At 39.1% G+C, this 19,788-nt stretch overlaps 1 protein-coding gene across 4 annotated transcripts in view; it reads right to left on the bottom strand.

Annotated features, from left to right (window-relative positions):
* The window catches only part of kctd12b (potassium channel tetramerisation domain containing 12b), a 51,339-nt gene that overhangs the window by 26,367 nt on the left and 5,184 nt on the right, over nucleotides 1-19,788 (bottom strand). For 2 of the 4 annotated variants that reach the window (XM_043704644.1, XM_043704647.1), the window contains exon 2: nucleotides 7,277-7,330. The exons of 1 other annotated variant lie outside the window; for it this stretch is intronic. In XM_043704644.1, coding sequence (XP_043560579.1) covers nucleotides 7,277-7,330 — 54 coding nt within the window. Of the gene's footprint in view, nucleotides 1-7,276; nucleotides 7,331-13,638; nucleotides 15,325-19,788 lie in introns of those variants that run through there. One more of the 4 variants, XM_043704646.1, reaches the window with a different exon arrangement.

A 19,788-nucleotide genomic window follows, 5' to 3' on the forward strand; every position in this document is an offset into this window, starting at 1 on the left:
GCCTCAGAGCTACATAAATTTGCTGAGGGATATCCGTAGAGACATAACATCATAGAATCATAGAGATGTAGAGCACAGAAACAGAACCTCAGTCCAACTTGTCCATGCCAACGAGATATCCTAAATAAATCTAGTCCCATTTGCCAGCATTTGGCCTATGTCCCTCTAAATCCTTCCTATCATATGCCCATTCAGATGCTTTATAAATACTATAATTGTACCAGCCTCCACCATTTCCTCTGGCAGTTTGTTCTATACATGCAATGCCTTTTGTGTGAAAATGTTGCCCCTTAGATCCCTTTTTAATTTTTTCCCTTCTCACGTTGAAACTCTGCCCTTTAGTTTTCAACTCCCCTAGCCCTGGGAAACACTTTGTTTATTTACCCTACCCATGCCCCTAATGTTTTCATAAACCTGTTTCAGGTCATCCCTCAGCCTCCAACGTTCCAAGGAAAATAGCCCCAGCCTATTCAGCCTCTCTCTATAGTTCAAGCCCTTCAACCCTAGCAACATCCTTGTAAATCTTTTCTGAACCCTTTCAAGTTTCACAACTTCCTCCCTACAGCAACGAGACCAGAATTGGATGCAGTACTCCAATAATGGTGTAACCAATGTTCTGTACAACCACAACATGACTTCCCAACTCCTATATTCAATGCACTAACCAATAAAGGCATGCATAGCAAATGCCTTCTTCACTATCCTATCGACCTGTGACTTCACTTTCGAGGTGCTATGAACCTTCACATCCAATGTTTCTTTGTTCAGCAACACACTCCAAGACTCTACCATTAAGTGCATATGTCCTGCCCTGATTTGCCTTTCCAAAATGCAGCACCTCACATTTATCTAAATTAAACTCCATCCACTACTCCTCAGGCCACTGGCCCATCTGAGGTAATTAGCTTAGCTGTCCACTACACCATCAATTTTGGTGTCATCTGCAAACTTACTAATCATACCTCCTATGTTCACATCCAAATCATTTATATAAATGACAAAAAGCAGTGGACCCAGCACCAAATCCTTGTGGCTCGCTGCTGGTCACAGGTCTCCATTCTGAAAAGCAACCTTGCACCACCACCCTCTGTCTGCTACCTTTGAGCCAGTTCTGTATCCAAATGGCTAGTTCTCCCTGTAGTCTGTGTGATCTAATCTTGCTAACCATTCTACCACAAGGAACCTTGTTGAACGCTTTGTCAAAGTCCATAGAGATCACGTCCATGCTCAGCCCTCATTAATCCTCTTATCTTCAAAACACTCAATCAAGTTTGTGAGATACAATTTCCCATGCACAATAACTTGTTGACTATCCCTAATCAGTCCTTGCCTTTCCAAATGCATGTAAATCCTGTCCGTCAGGATTCACTCCAACAGCTTGCTCACCACCAATTCAGGCTTACTGGTCGATAATTGCCTGGCTTTTACTTATCACCTTTCTTAAATAGTGGCACCATATTAGTCAACCTCCAGTCTTCCAGCAACTGCCCTGTGGCTATTGATGATACAAATATCTCAGCAAGGGCCCCAGTAATCACTTCCCTAGCTTCCCACAGAGCTCTAGGGTACACTCGGTCAAGTCTCGGGAATTTATCCACCCATATGCACTTTAAGACATTCAGCACCTCCTCCTCTGTAATATTGACACTTTTTCAAGATATTGCTATTTATTTTCCCACGTTCTCTATCTTCCATATCCTCCTCCACAGTAAACATTGATGCAAAATCTCCCCCACATCTTCTGCAGTTCCACACATAGGTGGCCCTGCTGATCTTTAAGGGGCCCTATTTTCTCCCTAGTTACCCCTTTGTCCTTAATGTATGTGTAGAATTCCTTTAGGTTCTCCTTAACTCTATTTGCCAAAGCTATCTCAAGTCCCCTTTTTGCTCTCTTGATTTACCTCTTACTCCTACTGCCTTTATACTCTGCTAGGGATTCATTCGATCCCTGCTGTCTATATCTGACAAATGCTTCCTTCTTATTCTGAACCAAAACATCAATTTCTCTAGTAATCCAGCATTCCCTACACCTACCAGTCTTCCTTTCACCCTGACAAGAACATACGCTTTCTGGACTCTCGTTATCTCATGTTTGAAGGCTTCCATTTTCCAACCATCCCTTTACCCGTGAATATCCACTCCCAATCAACTTTTGAAAGTTCCTGCCTAATACCGTCGAAATTGGCCTTCTTCCAGTTTAAAATGTTAACTTTTAGATCCAGTTGATCCTTTTCCATCACTATTTTGAAACTAATAGAATTATGATCACTGACTTCAAAGTGCTCCCCCACTGACTCTTGGGCACCTCAAGAGTAGGAAAAGTTTTGCACCTTCTCTAGTAGGTACATCCACATACTGTATCAGAAAAAAATTATTGTTCAAACTTAACAAATTTCTCTCCATCCAAGCCTTTACACTATGGCAGAACCAGTCTAAGTTTGGAAAGTTAAAATCCCTTACCATAACTACCCTATTTTTGTTACAGATAACTGAAATCTCCTCACAAATTTGTTTCCCACTTTCCTGCTGACTATTGGGTTATCTTTAGTACTTTCGCAAAAAGGTGATCATCCGTTTCTATTTCTCCCAAATAACTAGCCGTTTCACCCAAATAACTAGCCTGAACATATTTCCAGGAATATCCTCCCTAAGTACAGCCACAATGTTATCCCTAATCAAAAACACCATGCCCCCTCCTGTCTTGCCTCCCTTTCTACACTTCCTAAAGCATCTATACCCTGGAATATTAACTTGCCATGTCTCCGTGATTGCTATGATATCCCAGTCCCATGTTCCCAAACATGCCCTGAGTTCATCTGCCTTGCCTATTAGGCCTCTTGCACTGAAATAAATGCAATTGGTAGGTCCTATCTCATTCTCTGCTTTGTTCCTGCTTGCTTGGAACCTCATTACATTAGAGCCAACCTCAGTACAGAAACCTAGCTGTCAGTGCTACATTCCTCTTAGAGTCCATCATCCCCTACAGTTTCTAAAACAGCATACTTGTTTGAGATGGAGATAGCCATAGGAGACTCCTGCACTACCTGTGTCCCTCTCCAAGCTTTCCTGGATGTCTCCCATCTACCTTACTGTAACTTTGGTTTATTTCCCTCCCTGCAACTATTATCAATCACACCCACTAGCTCCTGTAAATTCCTCACTCCCTCTAACTGCCACTCCAAACTATCCATGTGATCCGATAAGATTTGCAATCAAACATACTTCCTGTAGCCATAATCATCAGTATCATAGAAACTTCCAAATCTCACACATCCAACAGGAAGAGCACATCTATTTGTATCTTAACGATCTATGTACCCAGAAAAAAGCACAGCCATATTACTCTTAAAAACACTGCTCCATGCTAGCTTAGTATCTTTGTTTTTAATATTTTAAAAGTTTAATCAAGAGACAGATCTCCATAAAAACATACAATCAAAAAAGAATCCACTCTACTCACTATTGTGGACATACAAAAATCAATATGATTACACTTAAAAACTAGCCACTTAGCTGCTGCCCTGCTGTGAACTCTCCCACACAGGTTTCTCCAAGATCAGCTGTGAATTTCTTAGAATGAACTCTAATATCCAGAGATACTTGAAGCCAAACAGCAAATGCAGCAGCTATGGAGATTCACTGCTGGGTCAGACTGTAGTATAGATTACTTTCTCCAACTGAATCACTTCTTATATGGTCACTACCTTTGCCTCCCTTTCTCCTTTTTAAAGTGTCGTGGTTTTCATCTTTTTTTCCAAAAAGTTCCAAACCAATGCAACAGCTTATAAAGCTGCAATTACTGCTTTTCGAATTTGAGGAAATCAAACCAACACTGAAATTACCGCAAAAAAGGAGCAGCCACAAGTTTTTCCCTTCCTCCATCTTGGATTACCCAGAATCTATTTCAATAATATTGAACTAAACAGTAAATCATCCCTGATCATTTTATGAACACCACTAATCTTGAGTTATATCATTAAACTTGTTTCTGGAGTAACTAACTCATTCAGGCTTGAATTTGCAAACAGGCTTGAAATCCCTAGTTCTGAAACAACAATCGAGCACTAACATAGCTAACTCATCAGTTATCACATACATTTACTGAGCTGCTCTTCTTATTAAAGATTTAAAGCTTATTAGTCGTGTTAAGAAGAGAGTATTTGATCCACTTGGAACCACAGTTTGCTCTATTTAACAAGGGTCTCACTTGCTGATAGAACAGTTGAAGTCATTGAGAATATGTTCCAGTATATTGAGTGGCACTATCGTTCTGCCAAACAGGATAGACTTTGCTTTGCTAAATGGGATAGACTTTGCCCTGCTAAACAGGCTAGACTTTGAAAATAACTTGCAACCAAAAATCCATAATGCTGTGGGCCACTGGCATCTGCAGAATTGCATTCCAACACAATCTGTAACTGCATGGCATGGCATACAACCCACCCTATTGTTACCATGACGCCAGGGGATCAACACTCGTTAAATGAAGTGTACCTCAGGAAATGCCAGCAGCAGGACCAAGCATTCCTAAAAATGAAGTGTCAACCCGGTAAAAATACAAAACTAGATAACATATATGACAAACAGCATAAGATACAAGTGATTGACAGAGCTAAGTAATCCAATAATCAATTAATCAGATCTGAGCTCTGCAATCGTGCTGTGTGTTCTGCCTTAAATGATGGTGGACAATTAAACAACGTGCTGGAAGGGTAGAATCCACAAATTTCTCTATGTTCAATGATGGGGGAGATCAGGAAAATGTTAAAGCTCATGCATTTGCAGAGTCGATGATCCATTAGCCTCCTGCAGTGACCAAGCAGACACCTGATCTTAGATTGCACCCCAGACTGTGTGCAGATGCTGTTCTAGACTGACTGAACCAGGAACCCCTGACTGACATATATCCCTCTCAACATCACTAAGGACTTCTTCCCTTGACTTTGAGAAATGGCCATTTGGTTGAGCATCACACAGTGCAGTTGCCATGCAGTTTGTTGGCACATGCTGTCGGTGACAATTTGTAGTTGCATCATGCTATTCAGTAACATGCACACCCCTTAGACTGATGACATCTGACAAGCACGACAAACTGCCTGACTTTGTGACTACACTAAACTGCAAAGCAAGACAGAAGTATTGTGCGCTTTTAAAGAGCAGCTGAAGGGACAAAGGGCTGAAAGGCAAGTCAATGTAGGGATAATGTGAGCATCCAGGTAAGTGCACTGTGAGTACGCACCAAGAAAGCAAGCGAGCAGTCCTGTCTTGCAGCCATACAATGGTTGAATCCAAGACCTGGGCTCCTGTGCACAGGGTATCCATTCAGTGGCATTGCAATGATCGTTGCCAGTATGCGCAAAAAGTGTAGCATTATGATGCATAAGTGTCCTATAGATAGACTGGAGCTGTGTCATGATGCTGTAAAAGGCTGGCATATATTGGATGCCAGTGTCCATGGATGTGGGATGTTTGCAGAGACTGCTCAAGCATGTGTATTGAGATATTGGTTACAGGTGTCCAAGATGGCCAGAGGAGCAAGCAGTGAGATGCAATTGCAAGATATCCTTTCTCATATTTATATTAAGAATTCTAGGCATCCAGTTTCTATCTGACAGTTGGTAAAATAGGATCCTGCAAATTTTGAGGTGAGATTCAGTATAAGTGATGGTGGTAATTAGCAATAGTCCTCATTAATATGCATCTCACTATTCTTTAGCAGGAATCTTGTCCCACTGTCTGGAACTTAGTTGGAAAATTCAACTTGTTCTTGAAGTTGAGAAAGGCCTCACTGTGATTCTGCCAGATTTCTCAATGTAGCCTGTCATTCAGGCTGCTATAGATTCTTCCCGATGGGGCCAGACTTAGAAAATCACCAATCAATACTATTTCAACAGCTGCTTTTGATCTGTAGAAGAAAAACAGATTTGCAGGTAAGAACTGGAAGATCTTTTCTCTCTCCTTACCTGATTCGGTTATCATATCAAAAACAGTACCTGATATAAAAGCAAACTGGGGAAACAACCATTCACCAAGGTCTCAAAGATACCTGCAAGGGTCAATATTGTTGAAGATATCAGTCATCAAATAATCATCTGTGCCCTCAGGTTAAAAATCCAAACCTTCTATCATGAGTTCAGAAATATTTTGACCAATGGCTCCACTATCTCTGCAGATGTAATCTCCTTCGATGCTGGTCATCAGTTCTCAATGGCTTTCCTGACTCTAGTCCCAACAGTTTATTAAATAGTTTATCCCTGAGAATAGAAACTTACAAAATCTTTACACCTTGAATATTGAGTTGATAGTCTTGGGCAGTCTGTGCTCCCAAAAGACCATTCTTTCAAAGATGGTGATTCAGATAGTTCCACAGGTAGTGCTATTGTTGTAGCACTTAGCCTGTGTGATCATTCTACATGTGTGAAGCATCCCTGGGAACATTAAAGTTGAGTCTAAGCTTGCTGTTATCACACATAAGCATGTACAATTATAGCAAAAAGGCCTAGATAGCAACATATGGCAAGATCCATGACTGACATTTGATCCTTGCCTTTTGAAACTCATACAGTTGTTAATTATAATGCTTTCTGTTCCAATTATCTCAGCTTGAATTCATAAACTCAGAACAGATCAGGAATTAAACCTATGACTTTCTCAGCATTTATATCGTTCAAAACAGTGTAATTTCCAGTGGAGCGAGAAAGGGAGCCACAGTTAAATTTGAGCACTATTTAATAGGCTGATGAATGAACGTGCGTAAAATCCTTATGCTATTTCTCAAAGTTGTTAATCCCTTTGAAATAAGTTTAACAACTGTATAAAAACAGCATGTATGGAATTTTACATTTTAAACATTCCTCAGCAGATTTTAATTCATTTACCCAAAGATAACAAATTAGTTTTTAAGATAGGTTATCTAGATCCATTAGGCACAAAAGAACAATGTTCTCTGAAGCACCTTTGTTAAGCATTGTAAAGGTATTTTTCAATTAAAATAGTTGAAGATAAACCAAAATAGAATAATGAAGACAAAAGTAAACCATTCTATCAATTTTATAGATTTTCACCTTACTCATAATACGGAATGTCACAAAGAGAGGAGAGAACATATGTTAGTTAATATTAATTGTCTTTTAGATTGTAGCAGGAAGGAAAACTGAGGGCAGCAAGCAAATCCAGTTTTGAGGTAAGAAAAAAGAAGTCTGCATTAGAAATTAAACATGATAAAAACACACCCTAGTCACATGCATAAGTTTTGTTTCATTGTTGTGTTTGTTACCTGCTCTGCTGAGTTGATTGGTGATATCCATCTGACTCCAACAGTTTGGAGAACCTGTTTAGAAAAAAAACCCAAGATACAGCTTGACAGCTATATTAAAGCATTTTTGCTCCTGCAGTAAACAAATGCATCAATATCAAAAGGTCATATCAGTGCTTCAATCCTATTTGTTATGTATTGTGTTTGAATTGTCCACTTCAAACAATGACTCCATTGTATTTGTAACTTCAGGAAGTGTACAGTCCAGAAAAAAATCTTGCCTAAAACTATAAACAAAAACCTTCCAGAAAAGTGTCACAAAGAAAATAATGCCTCAACTTTTAGTTGACAGCTTTTGTGGTCCACAGCCATGAAGATTATCTTTTCGTTTTTTTTTCCAGAATGAATTCATAGATAGAAAACTATTTATTTTCAATCCAATTCTGTAACAACGTATTATTTTTTCCAGTGCAGTTTCCAAATCCACAAAGTATATAGAATTGTGGAGTAAAGTGTATTTATGTCGATCTTTAAGCAGTGATTACAAGCATAATATTTTATTGTTGAGATTTCTAATTGATCCAAATTGTACCACTTAAAATGTCATCATCGGCTATTTTGCATGATTGGATTGAAAATTAGTTTTACACCAGAATGATAGAAGCAGTGTGTGATTTATATACATTTTAGAGTTATTTAGTTGAGAGTTTGGATTTTGAACTAGTGACATGTGGATTTTGTGATGTGTGCATAAGGAGATTTAATGATATACTTTTTAGTTTTTTGAAGGCCTTTTCTTTTCAAACAAAGTATGACAGATATAACTCCTGGAATGAAAATGGGAATTTGTTTGCATTAGGAGAGTTTTATGACCAGATAAACATTGAAGAGCATGAGGTTTAGGGGATAACACCCGTAGCTTAGACGGTTTTTCTCAGTTTGCAATCAGTCCCGGTTGATATTGCATATATTGAGGTTGATTTTTGGAAAAGCATAGTTTCATTAGAGATACAGGGTAGTCAGCATGGCTTTGTGAGGGGCAGGTCATGCCTCACAAACCAGATTGAATTCTTTGAGGATGTGGCAAAACACCATATCCACTGCTACACCATTGATGAAGATATAGCAGTGGATACGGTGTACATGGATTTTAGCAAATCATTTGATAAGGTTCCCCATGGTAGCCTCGTTCAGAAAGGAGATATGGGATACAGGGAAATTTGGCTGTCAGTATACAGAATTGACTGGCCCATAGAAGACAGAGGGTGGTAGTAAATGGAAAGTATTCAGCCTGTAGCTCAGTGACCAGTGATGTTCTGCAGGGATCTGTTCTGGGACCTCTGCTCTTTGTGATTTTTATAAATGTCTTGGATGATGAAGTGGAAAGGTGGGTTATTAAATTTGTCAATGACATGAAGGTTGGTGGAGTTGTGGATAGTGTGGAGGGCTGTTGTAGGTTGCAATGGGACATTGACAGGATGCAAAGCTGGGCTGAGAAGTGTTAGACGGAGTTCAACCTGGAAAAGTGTGAAGTGATTCAATTGGAAGGTCAAATTTGAATACAGATTACAGGGTTAAAGGCAGGATTCCTGGCAGTGTGGAGGAACAGAGGGATCGTGGGATCCATGTCCATAGATCTCTCAAAGTTGCCACCCAAGTTGATATGGTTGTTAAGAAGGCATATGGTATGTTGGCTTTCATTAGCGGGGGTTGAGTTTATGAGCTGCAAGGTTATGTTGCAGCTCTATAACCACACTTGGAATATGTGTTCAGCTCTGGTCACCTCATTACTGGAAGGATGTGGAAGCTTTAGAGAGGGTGCAGAGAAGATTTACCAGAATGCTGCCTGGACTGGTGGGCGTGTCTTATGAAGAAAGATTGAGGGAGCTAGGGGTTTACTTATTAGAACGAAGAAGAATGAGAGGTGACTTGATAGAGGTGTGCAAGATGATGAAAGGCATAGAATGGATAGCCAGACACTTTTTCCCAGGGCAGAAATGGCTGTCATGAAGGAGCATAATTTTAAGGTGATTGGAAGGTTTAGAGGAGATGTCAGATGTAGGTTCTTTACACAGAGATGGTGGGTGCGTAGAATGCTCTGCCAGCTGTGGTAGTAGAGTCAAATACATTAGGGACATTTAAACAACTCTTGGATAGGCACATGGATAATAGTAAAATCAAGGGTATGCAGGTTAGATTGATCTTAGATAGGATAACATCAAAGGCCAGAGGGCTTGTATTGTACTGTATTGTTCTACATTCTATATTCTATGTTCCATGTTCTACATAAAACAGTTCTCAATTAGTAAGGTTTTAGTTTGCAAGTTCCAAATAGAAATGTTTGGTTAGAACCCTGAGAGGTTATTTGAAGTCAAGAAAGTCAAAGCTCAGTTCTGTGAATACTCAAGGGATGGAGATGGCAATTGAAACAACCATTAAGTCAAAGCTGCAGAGGTGGTAGAGAAAGATTTATCTCTCATGTTTGTGTACTGCAAAGATTTGCTGTTGGGATAGATGGAATATTGTATTTTGTTGCTTGTTTCAAAATCTTTTGAAATTGTGTTATGTATTAATAGTGTGATTTATGATATTTTATCTTTTCTTTTAGGTTTTAAACTTCTGTTTTGTTATTAAAACCAGATCTGCTACATTGGGTGCTTGTGCTTCCATGAAAAAAATCAACTCATTAAAAAAAAATCTAGCAAGACAAATTTCAGTCTGGTGATCTGACTTATTCAGTAACAACATCGGCAGACGCCATAACACCTGCTCTATTGTATAACCTTTATGATTAATGGAGAATAAAATTATGAGTTTTGCAAAATTTATGTTCAATTCAATTCTGGCAGTTTTCCCTGAGACAGGTTAGTTTAAAATTATCTGATGATGCCTAAAATTGTATTCCATCACAAGAGGGGTGGGCTGGCTAAGGGCAATGTGGTAAATAGACTAAATGGTATGGCAGTAAATCAACATTGGGAAAGATTTAATGAAACTCAAAATGTTTAAGTGGTTAAAAATGTACATTCCATTTTTAAAAAGATAAAGATCCATCAGGTAGTTTTCTAAGAAGGTTCAGCATAGTATTATTAAATTAGAAAAGTCTTATAGTATTGCCTGGAATTATTGAAATTATTCTAGAAACCAGATTATGAGAGTAAACTAGCTGGGAATATTAAGAAAAAAACTGTAATTGTTTTAATGAACTACTAAAAAGGAAGAAAGTAATTAAAGCAAACATTGATCCCTTAGAAGCAGAATCAGTATAAATTATCACGGGGAATGAAAAAACAGCTCAGTCAAATAATAAGCATTTTGTGTTTGTCTTCACAGTAGAAGATATAAGTTATAAACCAGAAATAGAACTCAAACAAGGGGCTAACAAGAGAAAATGTATGCCAGAAATCCAAGGAAATAAATTGAGTTAAATCTGATTATCTATATCTTAGCACGCTAAAAAGAAACAAAAAAGAGTGGCAACACAAAAGACTAATATGCAATAAAAGAGCTCATAGAGTTGGAATGATAAATCAGCATGTTAGAAGAATGGTTAATCTCGAGGAAGCAGAGATGGCTTTGAGACCATGATCCTCACCAGCTGAACAACCACAGATTCTATCTCAGTGAAGATGGTCTGCTGTTGCAACAACCCTATTCTCCATCTTTTATGCTGCAATTCCATGCTTCACATCCGGCAAATTACTTACAGATATCCAGAATTATAGATCAGACATGAAACTGTTCAAGCTACAGCTCATTCAATGCAAAATCAAAATTACTCCAAACTCAGTCATTTAGCTCCAAAAGTCAGAGGACACATAAGTGTGTACTCACTTAGAAATTGAGCTCTGGATCATTATCGCCTCCTTCTCTGAAGCATGAAAAAAAATGGTCATTTCAAGAAATAATCAGAAAAAGAATGAGAAATTATCTCCCACACCGCAACACCTCCCACTAGTTAAGGTAAGAGGTGAGATCATGGGAAATGTGGATCACTTTCCATATCTTGGGGAGTCTTCTTTCAACAAAAGCAAATGTAGATGCATAAATTCATTATCTCCTCTAAAATGTCAGCTCAAACAACTGAGCAAAAGAGTACTTGAGAACCAGTATCTCAACCCAAGACTAAGATCATGGTTTTCCAGGCAACAGTAATTTCCACACTCCAAAAGCTTTGGAGACTTCAAGAATCAGTAATAGGTACTTCAAAGAAATGAGAAAGTACCAACAGTGGTCCTTTAGCAAGATCCTGCAAATTCATTGGCAAGAAGGCAGTCCAAAAGCAGCATCTGCTCCCAAGACAATAAACCCATCATTGAGGTATTAATCAGCAAAACTGCTTGTGATTGCAGGACATAATATTCATATGCCTCACACCTGACTCCCAAAGTACCTGCTCAAATCTGAAATGAGTCATGACATGAAACTCCCAAGAGAACATAAAAACACATCACAGTCATTCTCAATGTATCTCTCAAGAGTTCAACATCTCCACTGACAAATGCAGTTTCTTGGCATGGGACCAACCAAAATGGAGAAAGTTCAGTCAACAGGAAGGCATCAAACACATTGAGACACTTAGTCAGGGAAATGGAGAGATTACTGTGGAAGTTGTGTAATGAAGGATTACCAGATTGATTCCTGGGATAGCAGGATGTGTGAAAAACAGATGCGAAGAGCCACAATATTCACAATATGTTTAGGAGAGTGAGGGTTATCTCATAGAAACCTATAAAATTATAACAGGACTAGATAGGGTAAATGCAGGAAGTATGTTCCTGATGACCAGCAAGTCCGGAACCAATTTCAGGATATGAGAACTGAGATGAGAAGAAATTTCTTCATCCGGACAGTGGCAAGGATGTGGAATTCTCTGCCCGAAGAAGTGATTGAGGCAAAAACATTGAATGTTTTCAAGAAAGACTTAAATCAAGTTCTCAGGACTAAAGGCATCAAAGGATAAGGGCAAAAATTGGAACAGAATATTGAGTTAGATTATCATTTGACTGGTTCACATTCCTACTCCTCTTCTGATATTCCATGTTTGTATGTTTCTAATTGAGGTCCAGTGTTGGAGACAGCATTCTTGACAAATCTACTGGAATGTTTTCAGAATGTAACTAGTTGAGTTGATAATGGGGACCCACTGAATACGTCTTACTTAGACTTTCAGAGGGTTTTCAGTATGATTCTGCATTAGAGATTAGCATATAAATTGAAAGTATATGGGATTGCGAAATTGGCATATCGAAAACAAAGAATAGGAATAAAGGATGTTTTTCTGAGTGTTAGTCAGTGATTGATGGGATACCACAGGGATCACAGCTTGGATCCCAGATATTCACAACATATATATTAATGATTTAGATGAGGAAAATAAATACAATATTTCTAAGTTTTCAGATGACACAAAGCTGAATGGGAGGCTGTGAGGGGTATGCAGAGATGATTCAATATGATTTAGACAAATTAAGTGGGTGTGCAAATGCATGGCAGCTGAATATAATGCAGATAACTGTGAGGGTGTTCACTTTGGTTACAAAAACAGGAATGCCAATTATTAGTTGAATAATGATAGATTGGAGAAGGAAGAGGTGCAATGAGATTTGGGTGTATTTTCACCAATTGCTAAAAGTAAACATGTACAGTAGGCAGTGAAGAAAGAAATGGTATGTTTCTATTTCCATAGCAAGAAGATTTGACTGCAGGATAAGGGATGTCTTGATGTGATCATACAGGCCCTTCATGAGACAAACTTGGAATATTATATAGTTTTGGCCTCTTACTTGAAGAAGGATGTTCTGGCTATGGAGGGAGTGCATAAACATTTATCAGACTGATTCCTGGGATTAAGTCTGAATTAATTAGGACTATGTTCACTTTAGAATCATAGAATAGAATCTCTACAGTGTGGAAGCAGGCCATTCTGCCCATCAAGTCAGACCGACACTCTGAAGAGCATCCCACCCAGACCCACTCCAGTACCCAGTAACCCTGCATTTCCCATGGCTAAGCCAACTAACCTGTACATCGCTGGACATTATGGACAATTTAGCATGGCCAATCCACTTAACCTGCATATCTTTGAACTGTGGGAGGAAACTGCAACACCTGGAGGAAACCCATAGAGACACATGGAGAATGTGAAAACTCAATACAGAAAGTCACTTGAGGCTGGAGTTGAACCTGCATCCCTGGCTCTGTGAGGCAGTAGTGTTAACCATTGCTCAGAAGAATGAGGGAAGACCTCATACAAATCAATGAAATTCTAAAAGGATTAGGCTGGATAAACATAGGATGTTCCTGATGACTGGGGAGTCCAGAACCAGGGGACACAACTTAACGATATGGAGTAGGCCATTGAGGACACAGACGAGGAGAAATTTCTTCATGCAGCAATCTTGGAGTCTGTGGAATTCTTTGCCATAGAAAGTGATCAAGGCCAAAACATTGGGTGTTTTCAAAAAGGACTTTGATTTGGTTCTTAGGGCTGAAGGGATAAAAGGGTATGGAAAGAAAGTGAATGCAGGGTGCTGAGTTAGACGATGAACCATGATCATATTGAATGGAAGAACAGGGCTCAATTGAATGGTCTACTCCTGCTCCCATTTTCTACATAAATATCTCCATTTCTATTCTATCTATATAAACACCCAAATCTCCAAGAAACCCATTTTCTTGATGCTTTTAAGCACCACCATTCCACACCCAGCAGCAATTAAAAATTATTCCTTGAATAGATGGAGAGGCGGGTTGCTTGGATTCCTGCTGTAGCTGCTGAGATGCCTCTGTCAGGCAACTTCCAGGATTTTGGAGACAATACAGACCACATCAAGGACTGCTAAAACTGCAACTGTGCAGCGGCAAACACAATCATCTAAGACAGCATGATAGCTACTGATTGTTGAGGTGGGGAAATAGACAAAAGGTGGAAGCACTGCATGAAGTCTCCACTTCCTTGTCCCATTTGTCGGTATTTTTCTCAATGGTCAGTTATGTTTCATTCCTATTTCTGTGCTGAAATGCATTTTGGTGCAGATTAATGTGACATTGTAAGATATCTCAGACTGTCTTCAACATCATAGACATTGCAGAGTCTATTTAGCAGTGGACAAGATGTGCATTCATCTATTTCATTGTTGCATTTAAGTGTCCATGTTGCTGGCCACTGAACTTATGCAAAAAGACATCATCACAGCACCCTCCATCACCAAAACATAAATGTTAGATGAAGACTCTTTCATTTTCTCTGCAGACATGGTCAGTATGCTTCAAAAGCCAGTCAGTGCATTAAAAATTCTCTGCTACTCAATGATGTTTTATTTCAATTCACAGACTATAGAGCACAGCATCGCTGTCCAGCTCTGGAGAAGTTGGAGAGAGCTGTATATGCCAGTGAGGCTCTCCACTGTTGAACCTGTCACTACTATTTGCATTTGGTCACTTGTGAAGTGGACATCACCAGGTAAAATCCCAAATATTTGTCTGTGTGGGCCCTGTAAATTGCAAGGTGTCTGAGTCAATGATTGAATAGATCAATCTTGTAATGATTTCAATACCTTCGTGGCCTCACTCCTGCCTCTCCGTGTAATTTCCTCCAATTCAACAAACCTTTGATATACCAGCATTGCTCTAATTCTGCCTTCTTGAGGACCCCCAACTTTAACAACTCCATAATTATTGGCAGTGTCTTCAGCTGTCAATGTCCTAAGTTCTGGAACTCTTTCAGAAACCTCCTAACCTCCCTACCTCATTTGCCTCTTTTTGTTGTGTACTTCCCTTCACTATTGAAGATGGTAATTTCTTGCATGCAGAGTGTCATCTGTTTTGTGTTTTAATGCAGCTGGTGGAGCCCAGTTGCAGCCTTACACTGATTTTCAATGTAGGCATGGAAGATTATGTGATTTTGTTGGGACGCCCAATTTATCTTGCCTTTTGTCCTTTTCTATCACAATTGTTTGCTATTTGAAGGAAACAACACAAATACTTAAATGCTTTATCTGCAGTTAAGTATTGGGAAACATGTAGAGGTCCATCTCCAGTTTTCTTCATCATGTGCTCGTGTTCTCCTGCAAAGAGGAAGAGAACATGTGATTATAAGCTAAAGATGTTTCACCTGATAAAAGAGGATGCTTTTTTGAGAGTGGCAATGCTGCATTAGTTGGGAATTTGATAAAATATGTAGAAGGAGAACAATAACAGGGATAAGGCAGATTGAAGATTTGTTGTATGCTTTCTAAGTCATTATAAGGTGTTGGACACAGCAGGATCTAGGTAAAAGTGCAGTTATACTGACTTTCTTCGGTCCGTCTTCACTGCTTTGTCCTCTTGGTTTCACACATTTCTCCCTCCTTTCAGCATTACTGGGGCTGAGTATATCTTTGCAAATCCTTAGAGCCCCAAGCAACTCATTACATCAGATTGTGTGCAATTCTAGTCTCCTTCCTATTGGAAAGATGTTGTGAAACTTTAAAGGGTTCAGAAAAGATTCACAAGCATGTTGCCAAGGTTGGAGGATTTGAGCTATAAGGAGAGGCTGAACAGGCTAGGGCTGTTTTGCTTGGAGCATCGGAGGCTGAGAGGTGGCCTTATAGAGGTTTACAAAATTATGAGGGGCATGGATAGGATAAATAGGCAAAGTCTTTTCCCTGAGGTCAGGGAGTCCAGAACTAGAGGGCATAGGTTTAGGGTGAAAGGGGAAAGATATAAAAGAGACTTAGGGGGCAACTTTTTCACACAGAGGGTGGTACATGTATAGAATGAGCTGCCAGAGGAAGTGGTGGAGACTGGTACAATTGCAATATTTAAAAGACATTTAGATGGGTATATGAATAGGAAGGGTTTGGAGGAATATGGGCCGTGTGCTGGCAGGTGGGACTAGATTGGGTTGGGATATGTCGTCGGCATGCACGGGTTGGACCGAAGGGTCTATTTCCATGCTGTACATCTCTATGCTCTATATGGCTCAGGCATTTCCTGTCTCACCTCCAATATTAACCTTGCTCTTCATTTTTGCAATCATTAACTCCTATAAATTGCATTATTAAATTGGCCCTATAAAGACTGGAGTTTGGATCACATCATGCAGGTCCTCATCACATCCAGCAGACATTGTGCGTTGAATATCAAATATGTTAACTGAAATGCTTGTGGTGGTTGAGTAAAAAAGCTCCTGACAGACTCACTAATCGTCTAGATTTCCACATGATTATACAAATCCTCTCCTGACCTTGATCCCAGTGTGTCCCCAACAACGGTAGCTCAGTGACTCAGTGGTTAGCACTGCTGTCTCACAGCGCTAGGGATCTGGGTTCAATTCCAGCCTTGGGTGACTGTCTGCGTGGAGTTTGCACCTTCTCCCTGTGTCTGCGTGGGTTTCCTCTGGGTGCTCTGATTTTCTCACACAATCCAAAGATGTGCAGGTTAGGTGAATTGGCCATGCTAAGTTGCCCGTGGTGTTCAGGGACGTGTAAGTTAGGTGCATTAGTCAGGAGTAAATGTAGAGTAATCGGGTAGGGAGGATGGGTCTGGGTTGGCTACTCTTCAGGGGTCAGTGTGAATTTGTTGGGCTGAAGGGCATGTTTCCACACTGTATGGATGCTATGATTAAAGCTTGTGTGATTCAGTAAAGACTCTTCAATTTGACTGGTTTAAAAAAAACTCAGTTTTTGTCTTGTACCAAAAGATCCCAGATTCATATAGGGTTCACCATACTGTTCTGCCTCTCAAACAAGCTCTACCAATTGTTCTCTGCTGACTAACTTCGGAGTCACTTTTGCATATTTACGATTTTGTCAAAGATGGTTTATAATATTGTTTCATAACTTTTTTTCCATCCTGTCTTCAGTTACCACTGCATTGTGATGCCTCTTACCAATCTTGCTATTTGATTGACTAAAGATATATTGAGGGATCTTGTGGTATTGCGGTAGTATTCCTACTTCTGAGAGAGGAGGCCTGGGTTCAAGTTCCACCTACCTTAGAGAAGTGTAATAATAATCCTGAACAGGTTGATGAGAAAATATCTAATATGTGCATGTCATTGATTTCCATTCTGTGGTGAAACAGTCGACAATTTATTCATGCCATCTTTATATGACTGTACTATCATTGCATTGATTAGAGTGAAAATCTGATGCAGCTCAAACTCCAGTGTCTGCAGAATCAATCATGTTTACAGCTCCATACATTTAAAGCTGCAATTCTGACTTTAGGTTTCTTGCTGAAGATTGTTCTTGATGGCCAAGGAAGTTCCAAACAGACTAACCATTTGTAAACTGCAGTGCTGGATTCTCTTTATGCTCCCAAGTGCACAGACTAGCACCATTAGTTGTAATACTTTTCAGTAAGGGCCAGCAACACTTAGTCAATTCTAACCGAGTGAAAATATCTGTTTTTTTTGTTCCATTCTAACAATGCAGATTAACTCATGACTGAGTGAGATCTGGGTTGAAATGAGACTTTATTAAAGCACAGAAAAACAACTCGACACCAATGACAGATGGAAAGAAAGTTACCAGCCTCATTCACTGTTTGCCCTGCAAGAACTTTATATACAAATTACACACATTTGGCGCAAACCTGAACAAACAGGATTTTGGCATTGTAGCTTACATCCAGAATGTAAAATACAAACAAATCAAGTTCATTTTCAATTTGATAAACTTGATACGTTGATATCTAAAATTTGTCAAAAATCCTAAATACTGAAGATGGTTAGGACAAATATGTTATGGGGCAATCATCTAAAACTCATATCAAAATTCAACTTTATCTAAGTTATGTGACATCTTTTAGAAATGAGAAATGACCTGGTTTCTAGCTATTTCAATAGGCAACACAAATTTATTTTTCGTGTTTTTATTCTAATGTTACCTTAAAGTGTCAAGCTTACTTTGGACACCTTGCTTATTTAAACTGAGCCTGTGTTTGATATTGATCGACAGAATACCAGGTTTCAGTCCTGGTTTCTGTTGAGTTGACTGAATTTAATTAGGCTAGCTAGATGAGAGATATAATTGATTTGTGTATTCCTGAGTTAGCAAGGGGAAAACATAGTAAATCGCAATCCTTAATACAAATTATTATCTAGGTGTATCTTCTCAGCTTGGGTAAGAATGTTCTTGATGGGGTTGTGAACAACATTTAAATCCTGTGTGACTTCAACATGAGTTTCAGACTGAATATCCTCTAGCACCATAAGATTACTTGCACCACTGTAACTGCTCTTTTTCACCATTCTCCCTTTTCACCTGTTGAAATCATCACTCATTTTGTGCCACTTCCAGAATTGATAGTTCCAATGCTCTTCTGGCCAGCCTCCAATTTTCATCTTTCATAAAGTTAAGTTAATCCAAAACTTTGCTTCTCACACCCTATTCTACATCAAACAGAAAGCTTCACATTGGCTTTTGCTTCTTCAATGCTTCCAATTTCATCCTCTTGCTTAAATCCCTTCACAGCCTTGCTCCGTCTCAGCTGAAAAACCTCGTCCAAGAAAACTCAAGCTATGAAGTCTGGTGTGTACTCCTATCCCTTCATCTTATCATAAGCTGTCAACCATTTATGCTTTAGATTTCCCTCCTAAACCTATCTGCCTCTCACCCTTCCATTAAGACCTTCCTCAGAGCCAACCTATTTTATTGCTACAACTGAGACCTCTTTATTTAGCTGTGCGATGATAGTGTGTGAAGGAGTTTAATATGTTTTGATACGTTAAAGATTCTATGTATTTATAAATTGTTATTGAATAATTGACTTGAATTTGGATCACAGAGGCTGAGAAATTGCATTCCTTCCTCGCTCTACAACAATCTTTCATCAAAGAGACCATGATTTAAATGGATCACACTTAGCCCTGTTTATGACTTTTCTTCAAAACTTTGTCTTGCAAACTAAACTATGTAAAAATAAAATCAATAAGGTTTAATAGCTATAGGAGGAACTAATGAGTAGAAAGTTGACTTTTCCATTCAATTCTAAAAATCAGCATCTGAATCAGCATTAATTAATTGTATAAACCTTTGCGCTATATCATTTTACCTTTCTGCATTTCGGATTGTAGGGTAAAGGATTTTTGTGACCCAAAGTCTTTTTAAAATTGTAAAATATTAAAGAAGCATTAAAGGATGACAGCAAGCTGATGTCTCAGCATGAGGATTATATATGTCTTCTATTACCCTCCCACAAGCTCTGGCACATACACTATGACAAGCTTACGCTGCACTAAGAGTTATGCAAACAAAGTGACACAGGAAAATTACAAACTGTTGGCACAGCACAAATCTAGCTAAATAGCATCAACTCCTAGTCATTTTCAACTGAAAAACATTATAGTATTAACAAATCTGCAGCCAGATTAATCTATCCTTTGGGTTGGTGAAGGTATGGACAAATATGGGTGAATTCCTGTGATGGAATACAAAGTAGACAGAAAATTGTTGGAGAGGGAGTGTCATGTTTTTACTGATATGCTAACTCCAAAAACTACACATGGTATGAGCATACATTTTTTTTAAAGCTGGTTGACACAA

Source organism: Chiloscyllium plagiosum, chromosome 15, assembly GCF_004010195.1.
Source record: "Chiloscyllium plagiosum isolate BGI_BamShark_2017 chromosome 15, ASM401019v2, whole genome shotgun sequence".
NCBI classification, from domain to species: Eukaryota; Metazoa; Chordata; class Chondrichthyes; order Orectolobiformes; family Hemiscylliidae; genus Chiloscyllium; species Chiloscyllium plagiosum.